Source organism: Hemibagrus wyckioides, linkage group LG20 (genome assembly GCF_019097595.1).
Source record: "Hemibagrus wyckioides isolate EC202008001 linkage group LG20, SWU_Hwy_1.0, whole genome shotgun sequence".
In the NCBI taxonomy this organism is placed as follows: Eukaryota; Metazoa; Chordata; class Actinopteri; order Siluriformes; family Bagridae; genus Hemibagrus; species Hemibagrus wyckioides.
The window spans coordinates 7,189,642-7,207,963 of record NC_080729.1 but is presented as its reverse complement, the minus strand read 5'-3'; the positions used below and the strand labels follow the sequence as shown (position 1 = coordinate 7,207,963).

The 18,322-nt window shown below is 35.7% G+C and overlaps 1 protein-coding gene across 1 annotated transcript; it reads left to right on the top strand.

Annotated features, from left to right (window-relative positions):
- Positions 1-7: 7 nt before the first annotated feature.
- On the top strand, positions 8-10,985 carry LOC131370656 (claudin-4-like). The gene is given in 2 exon segments (XM_058418056.1): positions 8-554; positions 9,713-10,985. Coding segments are annotated over 2 exon segments (1,125 nt in total). The 5' UTR covers positions 8-71; the 3' UTR covers positions 10,355-10,985.
- Positions 10,986-18,322: the final 7,337 nt, after the last annotated feature.

Below are 18,322 nucleotides of genomic sequence, written 5' to 3'. Positions count from 1 at the left end.
GGTCATTGCTGAGATCCTCCTTCAGCATCTCAGCCCTGTGTATTCATTGTGAAAGAGTGAAGCAGACAGCAATGGCAGCTCTGGGTTTAGAGATATTGGGTGTCACACTGGCCACTCTGGGCTGGATTGTTGGCATCCTGTCCTGCGCTTTGCCAATGTGGAGGGTGACCGCCTTCATCGGCTCAAACATCGTGACGGCGCAGATCATCTGGGAGGGTATCTGGATGGACTGTGTGGTGCAAAGCACAGGTCAGATGCAGTGTAAAGTCTACGACTCCATGCTGGCATTGCCCCAAGATCTTCAAGCAGCTCGAGCTCTATGCGTGATCGCCATCATGCTGGGAGTGCTGGGAGTCTTGGTCTCTGTTGCAGGGGCCAAGTGCACCAACTGCATCGAAGATGAGCGCACAAAGTCCAAGGTGATAATCGCTGCAGGTGTGACATTCATCTGTGCTGCCATCATGGAGTTGATCCCAGTGTCCTGGTCGGCCCACACGATCATCATGGATTTCTACAACCCGGTGATAGTGGAGGCACAGAAACGAGAGATTGGAGCGTCTCTCTATCTGGGGTGGGCGGCAGCTGCTTTGCTGCTGACAGGGGGAGCGATTTTGTGCTGCAGCTGCCCACCACCTCAAGAGAAAAGGTACAGTACAGGGAACAGGATGGTCTATTCCACCACACGATCTGTACCACCCAGCACCTATGACAGAAAAGATTATGTCTGAGCTAATGAGAGAGATGAAGATGGAATGATTAGAGTCTGACTTTGTACTTGCTTTGATCAGACTGAGGAGATGAAAGACTGGTAACACTCTGACCCAAAGGAGAAAAAATTGTCTCTGTGTGTCAAATTAGAACGCAAATCGTGTTACCTTCATGACTGACTGAATCGCCTGGTTCTCCTGCTTACTTTGTATGAAACTTTTATGTTTTTGTATATGTTGTGTTTGGCATATTAACTGTACAGCATGTTTTCAATCATAACTGTATTATTTGCTTCCTTTCAAGTATTATTACAGTTAATGGGGACTCAAATGTGGCTTACAGTACTATATGAATAAATTGAGATTTTATTTGTTTTGTAAATCAACTTTTGCTCAAACTGATTTTTTTTTTTAAATAAATAAAACATAACAAAACAAAACAATACAACATTCCAAACAAACACTGCAGTGTATGTGTGCTGCACAATAGACATCATGCTTATGTTTTAAACGTTCTGTATCATAATATAATAAACTAAACTGATATAATGTCTCTTTTACCAATTATTCATTCTATTTTTATGTATTAGTATGAATTGCCGCCTGATGATTCACACACAAACACACACATACACTTTTAACTTATCTCATCAAATAACTAAGATTATCTGGCCCAATGAATTATTCTTTATGTTATCTCTTCAAGTAATAATTTGCAACAAGCGAAGATGTTAATGCCCATGTTCATTTAAAAATACTTTTGCATTAAAAAGTTACTTATTATCTTCCTACTGTGCACTAGTGGAACACAGTTTGGGCGAACAGCCTAAAAAATGTCCCCAGCAATAAGGTGCTGATTTAGAGCTTCAGTCCTTTCGTTATCTCCTCGCCTCTCTAAGGTCTATTAGCTTTCTCTACAAGAATCTTGTCTTTGTTAGGGCCTCAGTCCAACTGTCCACACTACAATGAAGCCGTTTCAGTGTAGCAAAGCAGAGGTCAGGTTGGGGGGGTGGGTGGATGCCATGGAATGTCAGGAAAACACATTATCTGAGTCTCTGGGCCATATCTAATGCCCCTCCCTGTAGTTAAAGCCTCAAGGCTGCTGAAATTAGGATCAAACACCGGTAAGATCCACAAACACAGAGGGGTCATGAGGTCATTACAGACTCCCAAAGAAAACAGTGACACTAAAGGTGAAAAGATGAGAAGACATTATGAAAAAAAGTTACAAGGTCTGGGTGTATGCTGAGTGTATTAATGTAGAGGAAGCAGATAATCATGAGTCCTCAGCTTATGGAATTTTTCATCGCTTATATTTGCTTAATTAATGCTTAATTCTGAATTAATGCTTAATTCTGTTTTGATACTAGAATGTTTGTTTCCAGTACAGTTTAATGAGACAAAACACTCACCACCACCAGTTTGTACTCAGTTAGCCAATTTGCTCGATGTTTGAACAATATATATACTTTTTCTTTTTTAAATAATAATTTGCCTCTAAATTAAACCAACAGATCAGTCATATAGCTCTTAACTTATAGCCCAAGCCAATAGTATGTGCTGCTCTTAGTAATACATATATGATTTATATATTCAGTTTATAAGGCTCATAAATAGACAGTTGATAGGTATTGGTGACTCAGAACTAGGCTGAATCTTTAGGCATCAGTGCTGGACAATGTCATTTATTTATACTGCACCTGAAATTGACGCTTATCAGTAATCAGAGTGAAAATCGATAATTTTGTATATCACCTGTCCCAAAATTGCTATCAAACTAATATTTGTGGTTTATTGAATGCAAATAAATTGGTAAGAAAGCTAATAAAATTCCCTTTAATCTGATATAAATATTAATAAAAAAAAGATCTTTGTTAAGCTGACCATCTGCCCCTATAATGACCAGGGCCATGTGTTTATTTTGCAACATCCTGTGTATTGCGTTTTCCCAGTGTCATGCCTGACGTGTGTTTGTTTTGAGGTTAAATGCGAACAATTTTGGGTTTCTGGATACTAATAAAGTAACAATCATGAAATGTGTGAATGAATACAGTTTCTATAGGTGCAAACTTTATATGCATATGACCTCCATAAGCTGAGAAGTCAGCTCAAAATATTTCCCGACCAGCTACAGCCAAAATGGTTCTGAATGTACCTTTCTTTTGGTGTGACAAATTATTTAAAAAAATAAACGCTCTGCAACTCGCATTTACATATAAATCCACGATTTCCGATCTTTTGACCCTACACGGTGGCCTCGATTAGCGAGAGAGTGGAGACGCCATTTTGTAAACTACTTTGCAGACAAAGGCGATAAATCCTTTTGTTTAATCGGGGAAATTTTTCAATTATATAATGAGTGAATACTGCATCAAATTATTCGGTAAGAAAACGTATTGATATATATATAGCTAGTGACCCAACATTCTGACATTGATGAGAAGTTTGTTTCATCACCTAGGTTCCAGAACAGATGAGACTGGAATTCATATTCATTCACATGCTATACATATTATATATAATCTTCTTTCATTAAGATTTTCATAAAGGGAGTCAGAGTTCTGGCTTTCTGACAGTAATCTTTACAGGGATCTATACATTTAATACAAATATACCGATAAAAGAGTATTACGAATAGTAATAAATAGTATTACTATAAATAATTACAATAAACATTAAACAATATAATTATTTAAAAACGGAGCCAAATGCAAGGAAAATGATAATCCTTATGTGTTACTTTTGTAATAATCAATCTTTTGAGAATTAAGTAGTTTTGAATATTATATTTGGAACATTTTAAGGAGGAAAAAAAAATCCTTCTCTGGAATGAGAAAACATTATCTTCTTTATTATTTATAAATATTTACTTTTGTACTTTCATTGTTTTTGTATTTACTGCTGAATGCAAATATCTGAATGCTACTATTAATCTAATACCACGAGCAAAATTACTAGTTAAACACAGTAAGTCTTAATTGTCAAATTTTACAGTTTCTACAGATATCTTTTGAATTTCTCATAAATAAAAAGGGGTCTCATAAACCTTTATCCCCGATCCCATCAGACGTTTTTATCCCAGCAGCAGTGGCTGTTTTTCGTCTGTGCCTGAGCCAATGATGACATCATAATGTCGGGAATTAAATCCAAAGCACAGATACGCACAACACACAACCCCGCTGCACAGATACGGTATGATTTGCACCCTTCATGAAAGCAAAAAAGTTTTATTTGTCACAATCAATAAATAGTATACCTTGCAAAAGGCTTTAACCACTGTATGAAATATAGCTAGATTAAAAAAAGCCACATAGAAATGAAAAGTATAATAAAATATGATAAATAGAATAATAAGGAAATAAAACGCTGTACAATAAAGTGGGAAGCTGTACAAAGTAAAATAAATAGACAACATGTAGGAAAATATATCATTTGAACAGAATGACTGATACAAATACTGAATGATTTGAGTACTGTAATAGAATTATTATAAACAACAATGTGTCTGCATTGTTTTGTGCATTTAGAGAAATGAGCTGTGCTAAACATCTGGTTGAGGTAATGTGAAAAAGTCAAGAAAAGTCCAAGCTCTCTGGCTATTCTCCTGGTTCAGAGCTCAAATGGCCCGCAGGAAGAAATGCCTTTAGGGAGTGGATGCGCTTTCCTGACCGCAATAGAGAGAAGGGCCTATTGTTTGGATTGTTTTTCTAAGAAATGGATATTTTCTGTAAATCATTGTTTACAGCCTTACAATTAACATTCAGTGAAACCTTTCATTTAGGTAATGATTGCCCTGATCCTTTTCCTGTTACAAGGTATGATGCATCCTGGACCGCTAGTCCATCCAGACATTAGAAGATCCTTTGTTTTTAATCATTCTAGAGACTGATTCTAGATCCATTGTAACATTCTGATGTTACTGATGTTTTTGCTTCATTTCTGTGTTCTTTTGGGACCAGTAACATATTAACCTATTAGAGCTTGATACAACAGCACCATACTGTACAGTGAGTGTGGAGGTTTTTCATGGGCGATCATAGTGATGTTGAGGGTTAGGGTTAGGGTTTTGATTTTGTTTTATCTCACTACAACACATAATTCCAGTCCAGTGATCTATTGATACTTGGTGAAGTTCATATGGAGGAAGGACCACTTACTTGCAACAATGTGGCAGCATATAATTTCATAACATTATTATGAAATGTGACAAGAATAAAAAAAAAAAAAATCTTCTCTTTTTGTTCACTTTTTGTTTATGTAGATATGTGCAAGCTTGTAGGAAACTTCAACCTCTGAGGAAAGTGTCTGGGAACTGATTGACCTTTTCAGGAGGACAACCATTTAATTTAATTTAAAATATAAATTAGGACTGGTAATAAATTTCCTGCACTGTTTAAACGTTTTCGAATTAAGATACCTTCAAAATAATGAAATCTAAACTCTACTATAGTCAATATTTGGCCTGACAAAAAAACAAACAAAAGCTTTTTAAAATGCATCAGTAGTTTCAGGTACACTGTACACATTTTTTTGAGTTGGGCAATGTGACGCTCTACAGATTTTTTTTAGAGACTTTATAGAGTCTCTATCTTCATCAAGGGTGCCAAAAATTTTGAAATGCACTAAATATATTTGAAGAAATAACTGATTTACTAGGTTTGTGACTCTTAGCTGGTCAAGAAGACAATGCATACCGAAATACCATATAAATGAATGTCATTTATGGGAGAAAGAAACCATTGAAACATTTCAGGATTCCTTATCTGACTGTGTTGAAACCCTGCTTTTTGGCAGGTGTGGAGAACCTGGGGAGGGTTGGAGTTCTACCATGCACTGGTTGTAACGGTCAGTTTTTTCTGTCAAGGTTTTGGCTGAGTTTTTGTAACTAAGCGACAGTAACTAAGACACTAATACACATCTTCAAAAACTACAACCCAGACACCTATAAAAGTCAACATGCTAACAACAAAAGTTAATTTATTATTCTTTTTTTTAATTTCAAAAGTGCCAATCTTTATTAATGCATATACCAGCCACTTAATTAGGAATACCTGTACATGCCATTCATGCAGTGATTCAAATCGGCCAATCACGGAGCAGCGGTGCAATGCATAAACTATGCAGAAACAGGTCAAGAGCTTCAGTTCAGCTTCAGTTCACATCAAACTGTCCAGTCAGTGGGGAAAAATGTGATTTCAGTAAGAAAAAGAAAAAAAAAAAAACACTTTCGGTGAGCAACAATTTTGCAGGTGGAAAAAGCCTTTATAGGACAGGTCAGAGGAAAATGACCAGAGTAACATGAACTGAAAGGTACTTCATATTTCATATCAGAAAAGCATTGCAAGAATACACAACTTGTAGAGCGATGGCTGAAAAGTGCAAAACAAAATAACAAATCCAAAACCAAATGAACAAAAAAAAAAAAAAAACAAGGAAAAGGTAGGTAGAGTTTGCGAATTGAATTCCTACCACTGATTGGACGAGACGTCTGTTACTCAAGATATGCAAGAAGAAGGAAATTGTGTATCTAACTTTATTGTACATGTGTGGAGTTTTAAAGAAAATAATAAACATATAGAGTATCTTCTTCTTCTTCTTCTTCTTCTTTCGGCTTTTCCCCTCAGGGGTCACCACAGCAAATCATCTCTCTCCACTTATCCCTATCTTCTGCATCCTCAACACTTACACCCACTAGCTTCATATCCTCATTTATTACATCCATAACAAACATATAGAGTATATTCATCTTAATAAGAAAATGGAGTTCATTCACCGCTACTTTGAGGATGGACATTCATATGCCATGATTTTGGATATACTGATAGCGTATCATGGTATAAAGATTAAAGTTTGCGATGTTTGGACAGAATTTGGGATTAAAAGCATGAATCCACAAATGTTGACCAAACAGCTGTTGCTGCTGTATGAGAATGCTGTGAGAATGTTTTCTTGGTTCTGCTTCTATAAACACCTCAATGAGAGTGTGGCCTTCTCAGTCCCCAGACCTGCTGACAGATCTGTAGCAAATATCTTTTACATTTATACGTGAACCAGAAACTCAAAATAATGTGTTCAATACCTTGTGCAAAGAGTGCAAGACAGAAGACAGTGCAGAGACAGAAAATAACAACACATAGTAATGGACACATAGCGCCGAACAAAAAAGAGAATGGGCAAACTAGAGAAAATGTAAAATCAGGTATCTGGTAGCTTATAACATCTATGTTTGGAAACACACACACACATGCACACACACACACACACACAGTTTCAATTCTGGATGTTGAGGAGCCTGATGTCTTGAGAAAAGAAACTGTTACACAGTTTGGTTGTGAGGGCCCGAATGCTTCGGTACCTCTTTCCAGACAGCAATAGGGTGAAGAGTGTGTGTGAGGGGTGTGTGGGGTCATCCACAATGTTATTGCCTTTGTGGATGCAGTGTGTGGTGTAAATTTCCATGACAGAGGGGAGAGAGACTCCAATGATCTTCTCAGCTGTCTTCACTATTAGCAAATAGTGCTGGCAATTCCCAAACCAGGCAGTGATACAGCTGCTCAGGATGCTCTGGATGGTCTCTCTAGGGGCCCAGTAGGCTGGGTAAAACCAGAAATACTTATGATAAACTACAAATTCTTATAGTGCCAAATGTATACTTTACTTATACTTATGAGCTTCATACTGTGCAGATAATATTAAAAAATCAAATAGTTAAAATGTTATGGTGGGAAAATTAGATGACATACTAATTTACATCTATTTAACCCAAATGTACTGTTTGGGAAGTTTTCATCCACCAGGATTCATTTTTCACTCTTAATTTGTAGAAAGGACATTAATCAGTTACAGTTACATTATTTACTGTCCAGTGTCTCCCTTCTGAGCTTGGTTCCTCTTAAGGTTTCTTCCTCATATCATCTCAGGGAGTTTTTCCTTGCCATCGTCACCACAGGCTCGCTCATTAGGGATAAAATAAAATAAAGATAAAATAGTTTAATAATTTAATTTAATAATTTATTTTTATTTATTTTTTTCCCCTCTCCTTTCTTTTGTTTCTTTTGTAAAGCCGCTTTGAGACAATGTCCATTGTAAAAGGCGTTGTAAAAAAGCACACATAATGACTTATTTTTAATATAAAAAGTAATTGTGGACTGGATTTTTTTTTTTCACCTTTCATCACAGTCTTGGACATGAAAAAGATTAGTAACAACATTGGCTTTGACGCAGTGATAATGTCGGAGAGGGCAGGTCGTCCTTTAACCTGCACCAGGTTGGGTGGCAGCTCCAGTTTATTTTTCCTGATCATCCCGACCAAGGCTACTTTCTTCTGCAGAAACTCCTGAGCAGTAGTGAGATGTAAGAGAAGTTGTCACAGGTCACAGTGACACCTTCTGTCATCACCAGTCTTTCTCAGGTAAATGTCACACCTCCAGGCATAGGATGTGGCGACATCAGCAGTCACCCAAATTTTTAGTCCATATTTGGCCGTTTTTTTTTGCCATGTACTACGGAAATCTACATCGTTCTTGGCACAAGCTGCTCATCCAATAGGAGGGGAGGGGAAGGATAGGAGAGGAAGACGACATTTTCCACAGGGATCTGATGGGGGCAAGCTTGTCCTCTCTATGACGAGTTGCACCTGGACTCTGCAGCTTGTCATCAAAGCGCAGAGCTGTGCTGATTTCATGAAATCTTGAGAGGGACATGGTGTCTCTGAAAATCGCATGACCATTGCAATCATCCCACAGGCAGCATGTAGACCTGGACCTGTAGACTCCAAAATCAGTAGCCCCATGTAAGCAGCGAGATCTGTGGAGTCCACCCCGGTCCAGTTTCTCACTGTGTGGCTCCCATGGAGGTTGGTCATGCTGACAATAAAGGTTGAATGCAAAATCCATGTTCTGGACCCTTGAGATGGAGTAATGCATCAGCCTTTGGAGTCAAACCTCTGGCAGGCTGAAAAAAGGGAGCTGTCTCCGCGTTGGTGGGAAACCACACCTCGTCGTTTCTCCCAATCCACCCAGATCCAGGATCTTCAGTATTTTCCTTGCCTTCAGTGGAAGAAGCTGGAGAGGACGATGAGGGTGCCACAACAAAATCAGGATCTGACTCTCCTGAGTCGGTGGTGTCAGAGGGAGAAGACAATATATCCTGCAGCTCGCTGGAGGGGTCAGGCTGCATAATCATTTCCAAAATTTCGGTACAAGTGTAGCCCCCCCCCCAGGGTGCTTGATCCTCTTCTTGCCATAAAATGACCAGCAGGACGACATGCAAGTGTTTAAATCCACCTACCTTGCTTTCATTTAGTCCATACTTTTCACCATCAAAAGGCAGCAGGTGCATAAATACACTTACTTTGTTTTTGCTTACTCCATGTAAAAGTCAATATACTGTGATAAAAGGTAATAAAAGAATCCAGTCCACAATCACTTTTTATATTGAAAATAAATCATTTTGTGTGTTTTTTCCCCTCAAATCAGTGACTTATCAGTTATGAAATTGGCAATTAAAAAGTCAAAATCCTGGATTTTAAAAAAATATTTAGTAGTTTTGTTTGGAACTGAGGTTGATTAAAAGATTTAAGCAAAAAAGTTGAAAAGAATTTATTATCTGTAAAAATGTATTATCTTTAATGATCTGATATATATATTTTTTTTACAGCAGTTTAATTTAGTGGATGTTTTCATCCTGAATATAACTTGTTTTCGAACAATTAACAAGGGTTAAAGGAACAACTACTGGATTTACCCTCACAGGATCTTATAGTCACTATATTATTCAGAAGCATTAAGTAGGTTGGAGGAGTGCAAGCAGGCCCTCAGTGAAGTCACAGCCCAGGAGGACTCCTCCCCTCTACCTGATCTGGAGTATAAAGGATAATTGTTTAGCAGACGAACCAACTCCAAGGCATTGCTTTCACAGTCTGACCGTTTCTTATCTTCTGCGTCTTGGCAGGCAGTCATTCAGCTCTGTCCAAGCACAAAGCAGAAGGCTGAGGTGCAGAACAGTGAGCGTTCACGATCATGTCTGCTGGCCTGGAGCTCATTGGGATTGTGCTGTGCGTGCTGGGATGGCTTCTGGCCATTGTCTCCTGTGCTCTTCCCATGTGGAGGGTCACGGCCTTCATCGGCAGCAACATAGTGACGGCGCAGATTTACTGGAACGGCCTGTGGATGAGCTGTGTGGTGCAGAGCACTGGTCAGATGCAATGCAAAGTGTACGACTCCACGCTGGCTCTTTCCCAAGATCTCCAAGCAGCCCGCGCCCTCACTGTTATCTCCATCCTGCTGGTCATTCTAGCCATGCTGGTGTCCATCGCTGGGGCCAAGTGCACCAACTGCATTGATGACGAATCATCCAAGGCCAAAGTCATGATCGTGGCTGGAGTTCTCTTCCTTGTGGCTGGCCTCATGCAATTGATTCCTGTCTCCTGGACAGCTAATACCATCATCAGGGATTTCTACAATCCCTTACTGAACAACCCGCAGAGGTGGGAGCTAGGGGCTTCACTTTACATCGGCTGGGCTGCTACGGCTCTCCTGATATTGGGTGGATCGTTGCTATGTTGCTCTTGTCCTCCATCCCGGATGAATTATTCTGCTTCCCGCTCTGCAGCTACTGGTGGGTATGACCGAAGAGACTATGTCTGAGTTGGGACAAGAAAAACAATCTGCTTCATGTACTGTTGTTTAGACAAGGCTAGAAATAAGCCTTTCTCAGACAGGAAAAAAACTGATATTCGATTTGCTTAGCTGTAAATACAAGGGCTCATTGTGTATCTGTAAAAAAAAAAATAAAAAAGCTAAAATATGAAGTCACTGGAGGAGAAGAGCATTTCGAAGTGGACTAGAGATTCATAAAACTGGATTTAAAACATACTTTCTTTACTATGTATACTATGTTTTTTTTATTTAAAAGAATTGAATCTTCAGTATTTTAACAGAATATTTCTTATTTTTAATGCATTCAGATAAAAAGCAGTCATAAACCTATGCATACTTCTGTACATTGTAGCTTTCCTTATGAAAGGGACCTTGTGGTGCAGCAGTGTGGGATGTTAGCCAGGAGGTACAAAGTGAACAGCTCATTGTGTGCAGTGAAATAGAGGGGAACATTTGTATCAAGCTGTGTCTACACTGAAAAACACTCTCCTGCCATATGCATGGCACTTTTATTTTTTGCTCTTTGATGAAACAGACTAAAGGTGTCTTTTGTATATATATCACGTATTATTGTAATGTCATGAATTTATTGATACAATAAATATCAATTTTGCTAGTCTCCTGCTTTCTTCATGCATTATTCACTTTGTGTTTAAACTTCAGCATCTGTAAAGTGACTGAGGGTCAGGGTGAACGCCTGTCGTAATTAAAACCATAGAATAAGGTCACTGTATCTTTAACTGGCCACAAAATTACTCTCACATGCGCTTTTAAAGATCAGACACCAGCACATTCAACAGGTGTCATGCCCACGAAATCTAGACAATAAACAAACAAACAAATACATACATAAACAAACAAACAAATGTTTATTTGTTTATATCATTAAGAATGAAAGTCATAAGAATTTGTAATGATAATTATTTTGTAGAAGTTATTCTTGAATAAACGTTCTTCAACTAAATAGAGTCACCTAAAGATAAATCAGTACTGACTAGCACTAGTAGTAAACAAACACTTAAAAAATCAAAATTAAAAAAACAAAAACAAACAAACAAATAAAAATAAAACAAAGAAACAACTGACAAAAAAGAAAAAGAAAGAAAGAAAGAAAGAAAGAAAGAAAGAAAGAAAGAAAGAAAGAAAAAGAAAGAAAATATAAACAAAACAAGAAATTTAAAAACATGGGCATTTATAGTTATACCTATATATATATAAATTATAATATTTATATTATTTTATAATAATTAATTTATAATATTTTATAAATATATTATTTTCATTCTAGAATCTTGAATAAACACAATTTCAATTAAATACAGTTCTCTAAAGACAACTGACTAGTACTACTAATAAACAAAAACAAACAAGTAAAAAGAAATAACACAAAAAATAAAAAATTGAAACAAACAAAAACAAACAAACAAGACAAAAATCAATTCCATGCTAAATTACTAATAAACAAGAAAAAAAAGAAAGAAAGGACGGAAGGAAGGAAGGAAGAAAGAAAGGACGGAAGGAAGGAAGGAAGAAAGAAAGAAAGAAAGAAAGAAAGAAAGAAAGAAAGAAAGAAAGAAAGAAAGAAAGAAAGAAAGAAAGAAAGAAAGAAAGAAAGAAAGAAAGAAAGAAAGAAAGAAAGAAAGAAAGAAAGAAAGAACATTTAATGTTTTGTAAATTTGTAGAAATCTGTATTTTTATTTGCAGAAATCAGTTCTGCAGTACTAAAATAATTAAAATAAGAAAAATAATTTTTCTTTAGTTTTCATTTTATTTAAACAATAAGCTCCTTATATTACGGTGGATACTGACTCTACCCTTAAGGCATAAATTAAACTTATCCCTGCAATACAGCATATGTTAAGTGTATTTACTGATGACATGAGAGGAGTCATTGAGTCGGGGCGGTCACATGACTACAGCATTCAGTTGTCTCACCTTCTAACAGATGCACTGTGTGTAAAATGGATGGTGTCACTTTACCAGGCAGCTCCTCCTGCTGTTAGAGCTCATACAGGATCAGTATCATCCAACAAAGAGCGTCACACGACTGCGTAATGTAGCATAGTGATCCAATTACTCATCAGACAGTGCTTTTAGGGTGTGACTTTAGTCATAGTCAGCTGTAGTATGTTTAAAAATAAACTTTATCTGAGCTGACACGTAATACATGGTGTCCATAAACAGGCCAGCATCACGTCACTGGCTGGTCATCCACTTCTCAGTTAGTTTACAACACTTCCAGTCTTTCTGAATGAATTAATAAGTTTGGCAGCAGTGGTGTGTGTGTGATGCGCTTTGCCATATCACTTTGTCAAATCAACAAACAAAGCATTGTGTTTTTTTGTTTATTTTGTTTACTGTCTTCTAGAATAAACACAATTTTCAACTATACAGTGTCACCTGAAGATAAATCAATAAGTAGTACTACTTAAAACACACTTAATCAAACAAATAATAAAAGAAGCAAACAAAGAAAAACAACAAAAGAAAGAAAGAAAGAAAGAAAGAAAGAAAGAAAGAAAGAAAGAAAGAAAGAAAGAAAGAAAGAAAGAAAGAAAACAAAAAAGACAAAAAACAAACAAAGCAAGAAACTCAAAAACATGGATATCTATCTATCTATCTATCTATCTATCTATCTATCTATCTATCTATCTATCTATCTATCTATCTATCTATCTGTAAGTATGTTGTGCTCTCTCTCTCTCTCTCTCTCTCTCTCTCTCTCTCTGTCAAACCATCTAAACATCTTAATCTCATATTAAAATAACTAAAACATTTTTTTTAAAAGATTAAACAGACCCATACAGACCCATATAGGAACTCAAATGGATCCCAATGCAAATACTGACCTACAGGATATAGGCCTTTAAAGATGTCTTATATTTGAATACAGTTTAGGCAGGAATCTTATAGGAATGGTTCCAAAATATGATAGGAATCCTAATTAGGATCTTTTACTTACTGTAAATCCTTTGGAATTTTTTGACAATGGGATCCACCCATGAGATTTGTCCTTCTTTTGTCGATGGCTATTATTAAAGACTATCTGATATCTGATTGAACCATTTTGGGAGACATTTCGTGTTCATTCCCCCTTTCTACGGAGAGTTTTTTTTTTTTTTTGGGACACCTTGTTACCATTCAGCCGAAACTGAGTGTGATTACAACTTCATGAATCATGCAGTGGTGTAGCTGGAGGATAGGAGATCAGATGTTTTATTTACAGGGCAAAAAACTTAACACTGTTCGCCTCATGTTTACTTCCACAGATTACAATCTGAATACTACAGATATAAACGACTGTTTGTTTAGGATTAGAGACATCAAATAGCCAAAAAAGTCTTTTGTTAGTTCAGTGTGTTGAAACATTATGACACATTATGACACATCATGATTTCTTATTGCATTCTCTCATTCAAATATGACAAATTTATAGTTTTATGTTTCAAGTATGTGAAAGAATTTATACATAATCAGTCCCAGAAACAGTAATAAATGTGAAATAATTTATTTTTCTTTTCTTTTTCTTTTTTTTACAGCAAACAACCAAATTATTGATGAATATCAGAAATTTTACAGAGATGTGGAGACACTGGTTCAGGATTATGGATTATTATATATCTGGTCTTCACCCAGACATATTATTGGTACAACTGAAGCCAACCTACTACAAATCGGCCAATCAGTGAATAGTTTTTCTTTAAAAGTTAACGGATAAACAGTATGTTGCCACAGGTAACAGCATGCAGTAAAGGGTTAAACTACAAGCAGTAAGTTTACCAACGAGATTAAGCTTGATGAATTAACGCGGTTTGTTTTAAAATGAGAGCATTTCTTGTTCAATGGGAGTTACGCTGAATATCTGCTAAGTGAATGTGATGAAACTCCAGGCAGATGGAATGTTCTTACTCCCTTACACTTATTTATTTATCCACACTAAAATTCCCAGAGCTGTATTAATACTGGAGTGTTTATGAATGTCCAGATGGAGCCATTAATTTAACACTGTATGCACTAACCCTAGAGATTTGGGCTGTGGAGGATCGGCATGCATTTGAGAAAAATTCCTCTTTGTTTAATTTTATGGATAAACAGTTTCTCTTGGTTAGATGTTTCAAATATAATACTTCTTTTGCTATTTCTCAATTTAATATGGAAATAATTATTTTTTTTTTTAAGCTCATGTTCTGATTTTATTTTATTTTATTTTATTTTATTTTATTTGTGTTACTTATTCTTAGACACAATTTTTTTTTTATCTAAATATGCTTAACTGAAGATAAATCCATGGTCAATAATAACATGCTAGTAAAATATAAGTAAATAAATAGATAAACAAACAAACAAATAAATAAACACACAAACAAACAAGTAAATAAATAAATGAGTACAGAAAGAAAGAAAGAAAGAAAGAAAGAAAGAAAGAAAGAAAGAAAGAAAGAAAGAAAGAAATGCATACAGTGGAATTATTGTATTAATTATTCTTGAATAAATATTTTAACTATAGTTGAAGACTAACTACATGCTGGATTAATGACAGAGTTTATGTTTGTGTGAAAATAAAATAAATAATGCAGAATCCCTCTGTATTTATGAAAAGTAAACACAAGATTGAAAAAAAAATCCCTACAAACGTTACAGTTCTAAAGAAAAAAATGAAATGAATAATGATAAACCATAAATACAATTAAAAAATTGATTTTTTAAAATGATTATTTATAAGAATAATTAATAAAATAATTCCACTGTATGCATTTTATTTTCTTTCTTTCTTTCTTTCTTTCTTTCTTTCTTTCTTTCTTTCTTTCTTTCTTTCTTTCTTTCTTTCTTTCCCTTTACTCTCATTTCTTTCTTTCTTTCTTTCTTTCTTTCTTTCTTTCTTTCTTTCTTTCTTTCTTTCCCTTTACTCTCATTTCTTTCTTTCTTTCTTTCTTTCTTTCTTTCTTTCTTTCTTTCTTTCTTTCCCTTTACTCTCGTTTCTTTCTTTCTTTCTTTCTTTCTTTCTTTCTTTCTTTCCCTTTACTCTTTCTTTCTTTCGTTCTTTCTTTCTTTCCCTTTACTCTCATTTCTTTCTTTCTTTCTTTCTTTCTTTCTTTCTTTCTGTTGTTCTTTATGGGAACAGGAAAGGTGAAGAAACTGTTTTTTTTTCCTCTCACAAATTTTGGCCCACTTTTCCAGTACCAGCCTGATACAGACTCAAATGTCTCTAAACTGGTTCACGCTGACAAAAAGCTCACACAGACCTTCTTGTTGGTTTTAGAGGCAGAGTTTCGGACATCCCGGGAAACCCAGCTCACGGGCTGCTGTCGCTGAAACAACAGTCACGTGACCGAAACTGGACAGGGGGCAGCAGGGAGTCCGGTATCTAGTCCTCCAGAGGAGAACGGAGCATGAAAACAGTGCGTCTGTCTCATCATTCAGTTCCGGATCAGACAGGATTCTGCTGTTTGCATGAGTTGAATGATGTAACACATTACTCATTTGTCGCCGTCAACAATATTACCTGAACAGGTTTCATGCACGTGACGTCAGAACATGGAAACAGTGTGTCTCGAGACTCACTTCCGTTCATTATGTTATTTCCTCAAATAATGCTGGACACATATTGATACGTTGTTAAATGTTCTTGTTCAGTGGTTTCTTGTACAAGTAAAAGTAATTGAAATGTTAAAGAAATAAGAGAGGCTCACTTCCGGTTCAAACATAGTGGATATACAGTAGTACTATCTCTATAGTAATCACCTCCAGGCCGTTGTTTAAGGTGGATAATGACTTTTTATTGTGCAAAATCTATCCTTACAATAGATCTGCATCAAATACGAGACATTGTTAAGTTGTCCAGTTTAGTTTATTTGACAATTTCCTTGGAAACACAATATTAAATAAATAAAAAGGAGCTTGCACTTGACCAATAGAAGTTTAACAGAAACATCCTGTGCAGGATTAAAAATCTCTGCTATCTAAATCAATCAATCAACCAATCAATCAATCAATCAATCAATCAATCTCAGATTGAAAGACTCAGATTTCCATGCAGTCTCATTTGCGTTCACTCATTATCACTTGTAGTGTTTCCCCCCTAGAAGCTCCACTATATAAATAAACTCCTTGAACAGAGGATGTACAATACTTTTAGTAAACGTTTTCATGTTGGAAATTGGAAATTCTATAAGACGGTCCAATTCAACATTGCTTTATAATTATTATATTTACTATTTAAACTTTACATGAGTATGTAATCAAATATATCTAATTGTATCAGATATATGTATCTGTAACTGGTACATATATATATATATATATATATATATATATATATATATATATATATATATATATATATATATATATATATATCTCTTTCTGTTTACTTTAATTTGGGCGATGATACACTGACTCTCCTCTCTGTAAGTACACACTGAAGAGAACAGAGGGTTCTGCCAAAAAATTGTGGTTCAGTTCAGTTTCAAGTACATTAAGATCTTAATGTAATATCTGAAATGATTCACCTCAAGAGTCCTCCTTAAATTCCTTTGAAAACACTCACTGAGAAGAGACTTGACCTATATTATCATTGTTCTATATTAAACCTTTCTCTATATCGCCCCCTTGTGGTGTGATTGAACGCTGCTATACCGTGATTTCACCACTAGAGGCCAGCAGTGCAACATGTCTTGAGAAGTACGATTTATGGCTAAAATACTGAATACTGAAAACGGAACGTTATTCTTATTTCAACAGTAAATCTACATAAACATGCTCTCAATAAGTTGTAATGTTGTAATCTTTCTTAAGTCTTAAATAATAGTCTCACCTTTACAATATCAATATCTACAATATCTTTACATTGTCATACACATGACGTCCGTAACTAGCATTTAATAATAGTTATTAATTTTTTAAGAATTATATATTTTTTTTATTATAAAATTAATTTTTATCTATAATAATAATTTCCAAAAATTCACATGATCTTCCACTTGTGCTTGTTTCAAGCATAAAGTGTTTAACAAAGTCATACATCAATGCAACAAATAATATGATATTTTCAAGGATTATAATGATTATATTTTAATACTATGGGTATTTTTGTTTAAAGTTAGTAGGTAGAGTTGTGTGTTTTGGAGACTGTAATAGAAATAAATGTATTATGAAATAAATGTATTATTATTGTAAATGTAAATAATAATAATGTATTATTATTGTAAACGTAAATAAATATAGTGTTCCTGCTAGTTAACAAAACCCATCCATCCATTCATGCATCCATCCATTCATCCATCCATTCATCCATCCATCCATCCATTTTCTGTGCCACTTATCCTACACATGGTCGCATGGAATCTGGACAGGTTGCAAACCCATCACAGGGCACACACACTCTCCTGGAGTCTATTTCAGAGGACTGGTGGCATGAGGTAGTGGACAGCCTAGGTTGGATTCCAACCAATCACAGGATACAATAACAAACACTCACACACCTTTAGACAATTTAGAGATACCTTTCAGCCTATAATGCATGTCTTTGCACAGGGTGAGGAAAACTGAGTACCTGGAGGAAACCCCTTAAGCACTGGGAAAACATGGAAAGTTTAAGCACAAAGTGTAAAGGCAGGAATTAAATCCATCTCTAGAGGAGCGAGGCAGATGTGCTGACCACTAAACCACTTAGTTTCCCCTAGTTAACAATATCTTGGTTTAAAAATGAGGTTTTGTAGATTAACGACACTATTTGAAGCAAATATATATTTTGAGATGTATTTAAGAACTGAAAAGATTTTGTTAGCTTTTGTTGTCTTTATAAATTTGTGGTAAAGGAAAAAAAAAAGTCACTTACTGATTCTTTTAATTTGGTGAAATGCACTGGCACCAAACAAACAAACAAACAAACAAACAAACACACAAACAAACAAACCCTCCTCCCCAAAAAACCCCTCATTTTTCAAATTTTGAAAA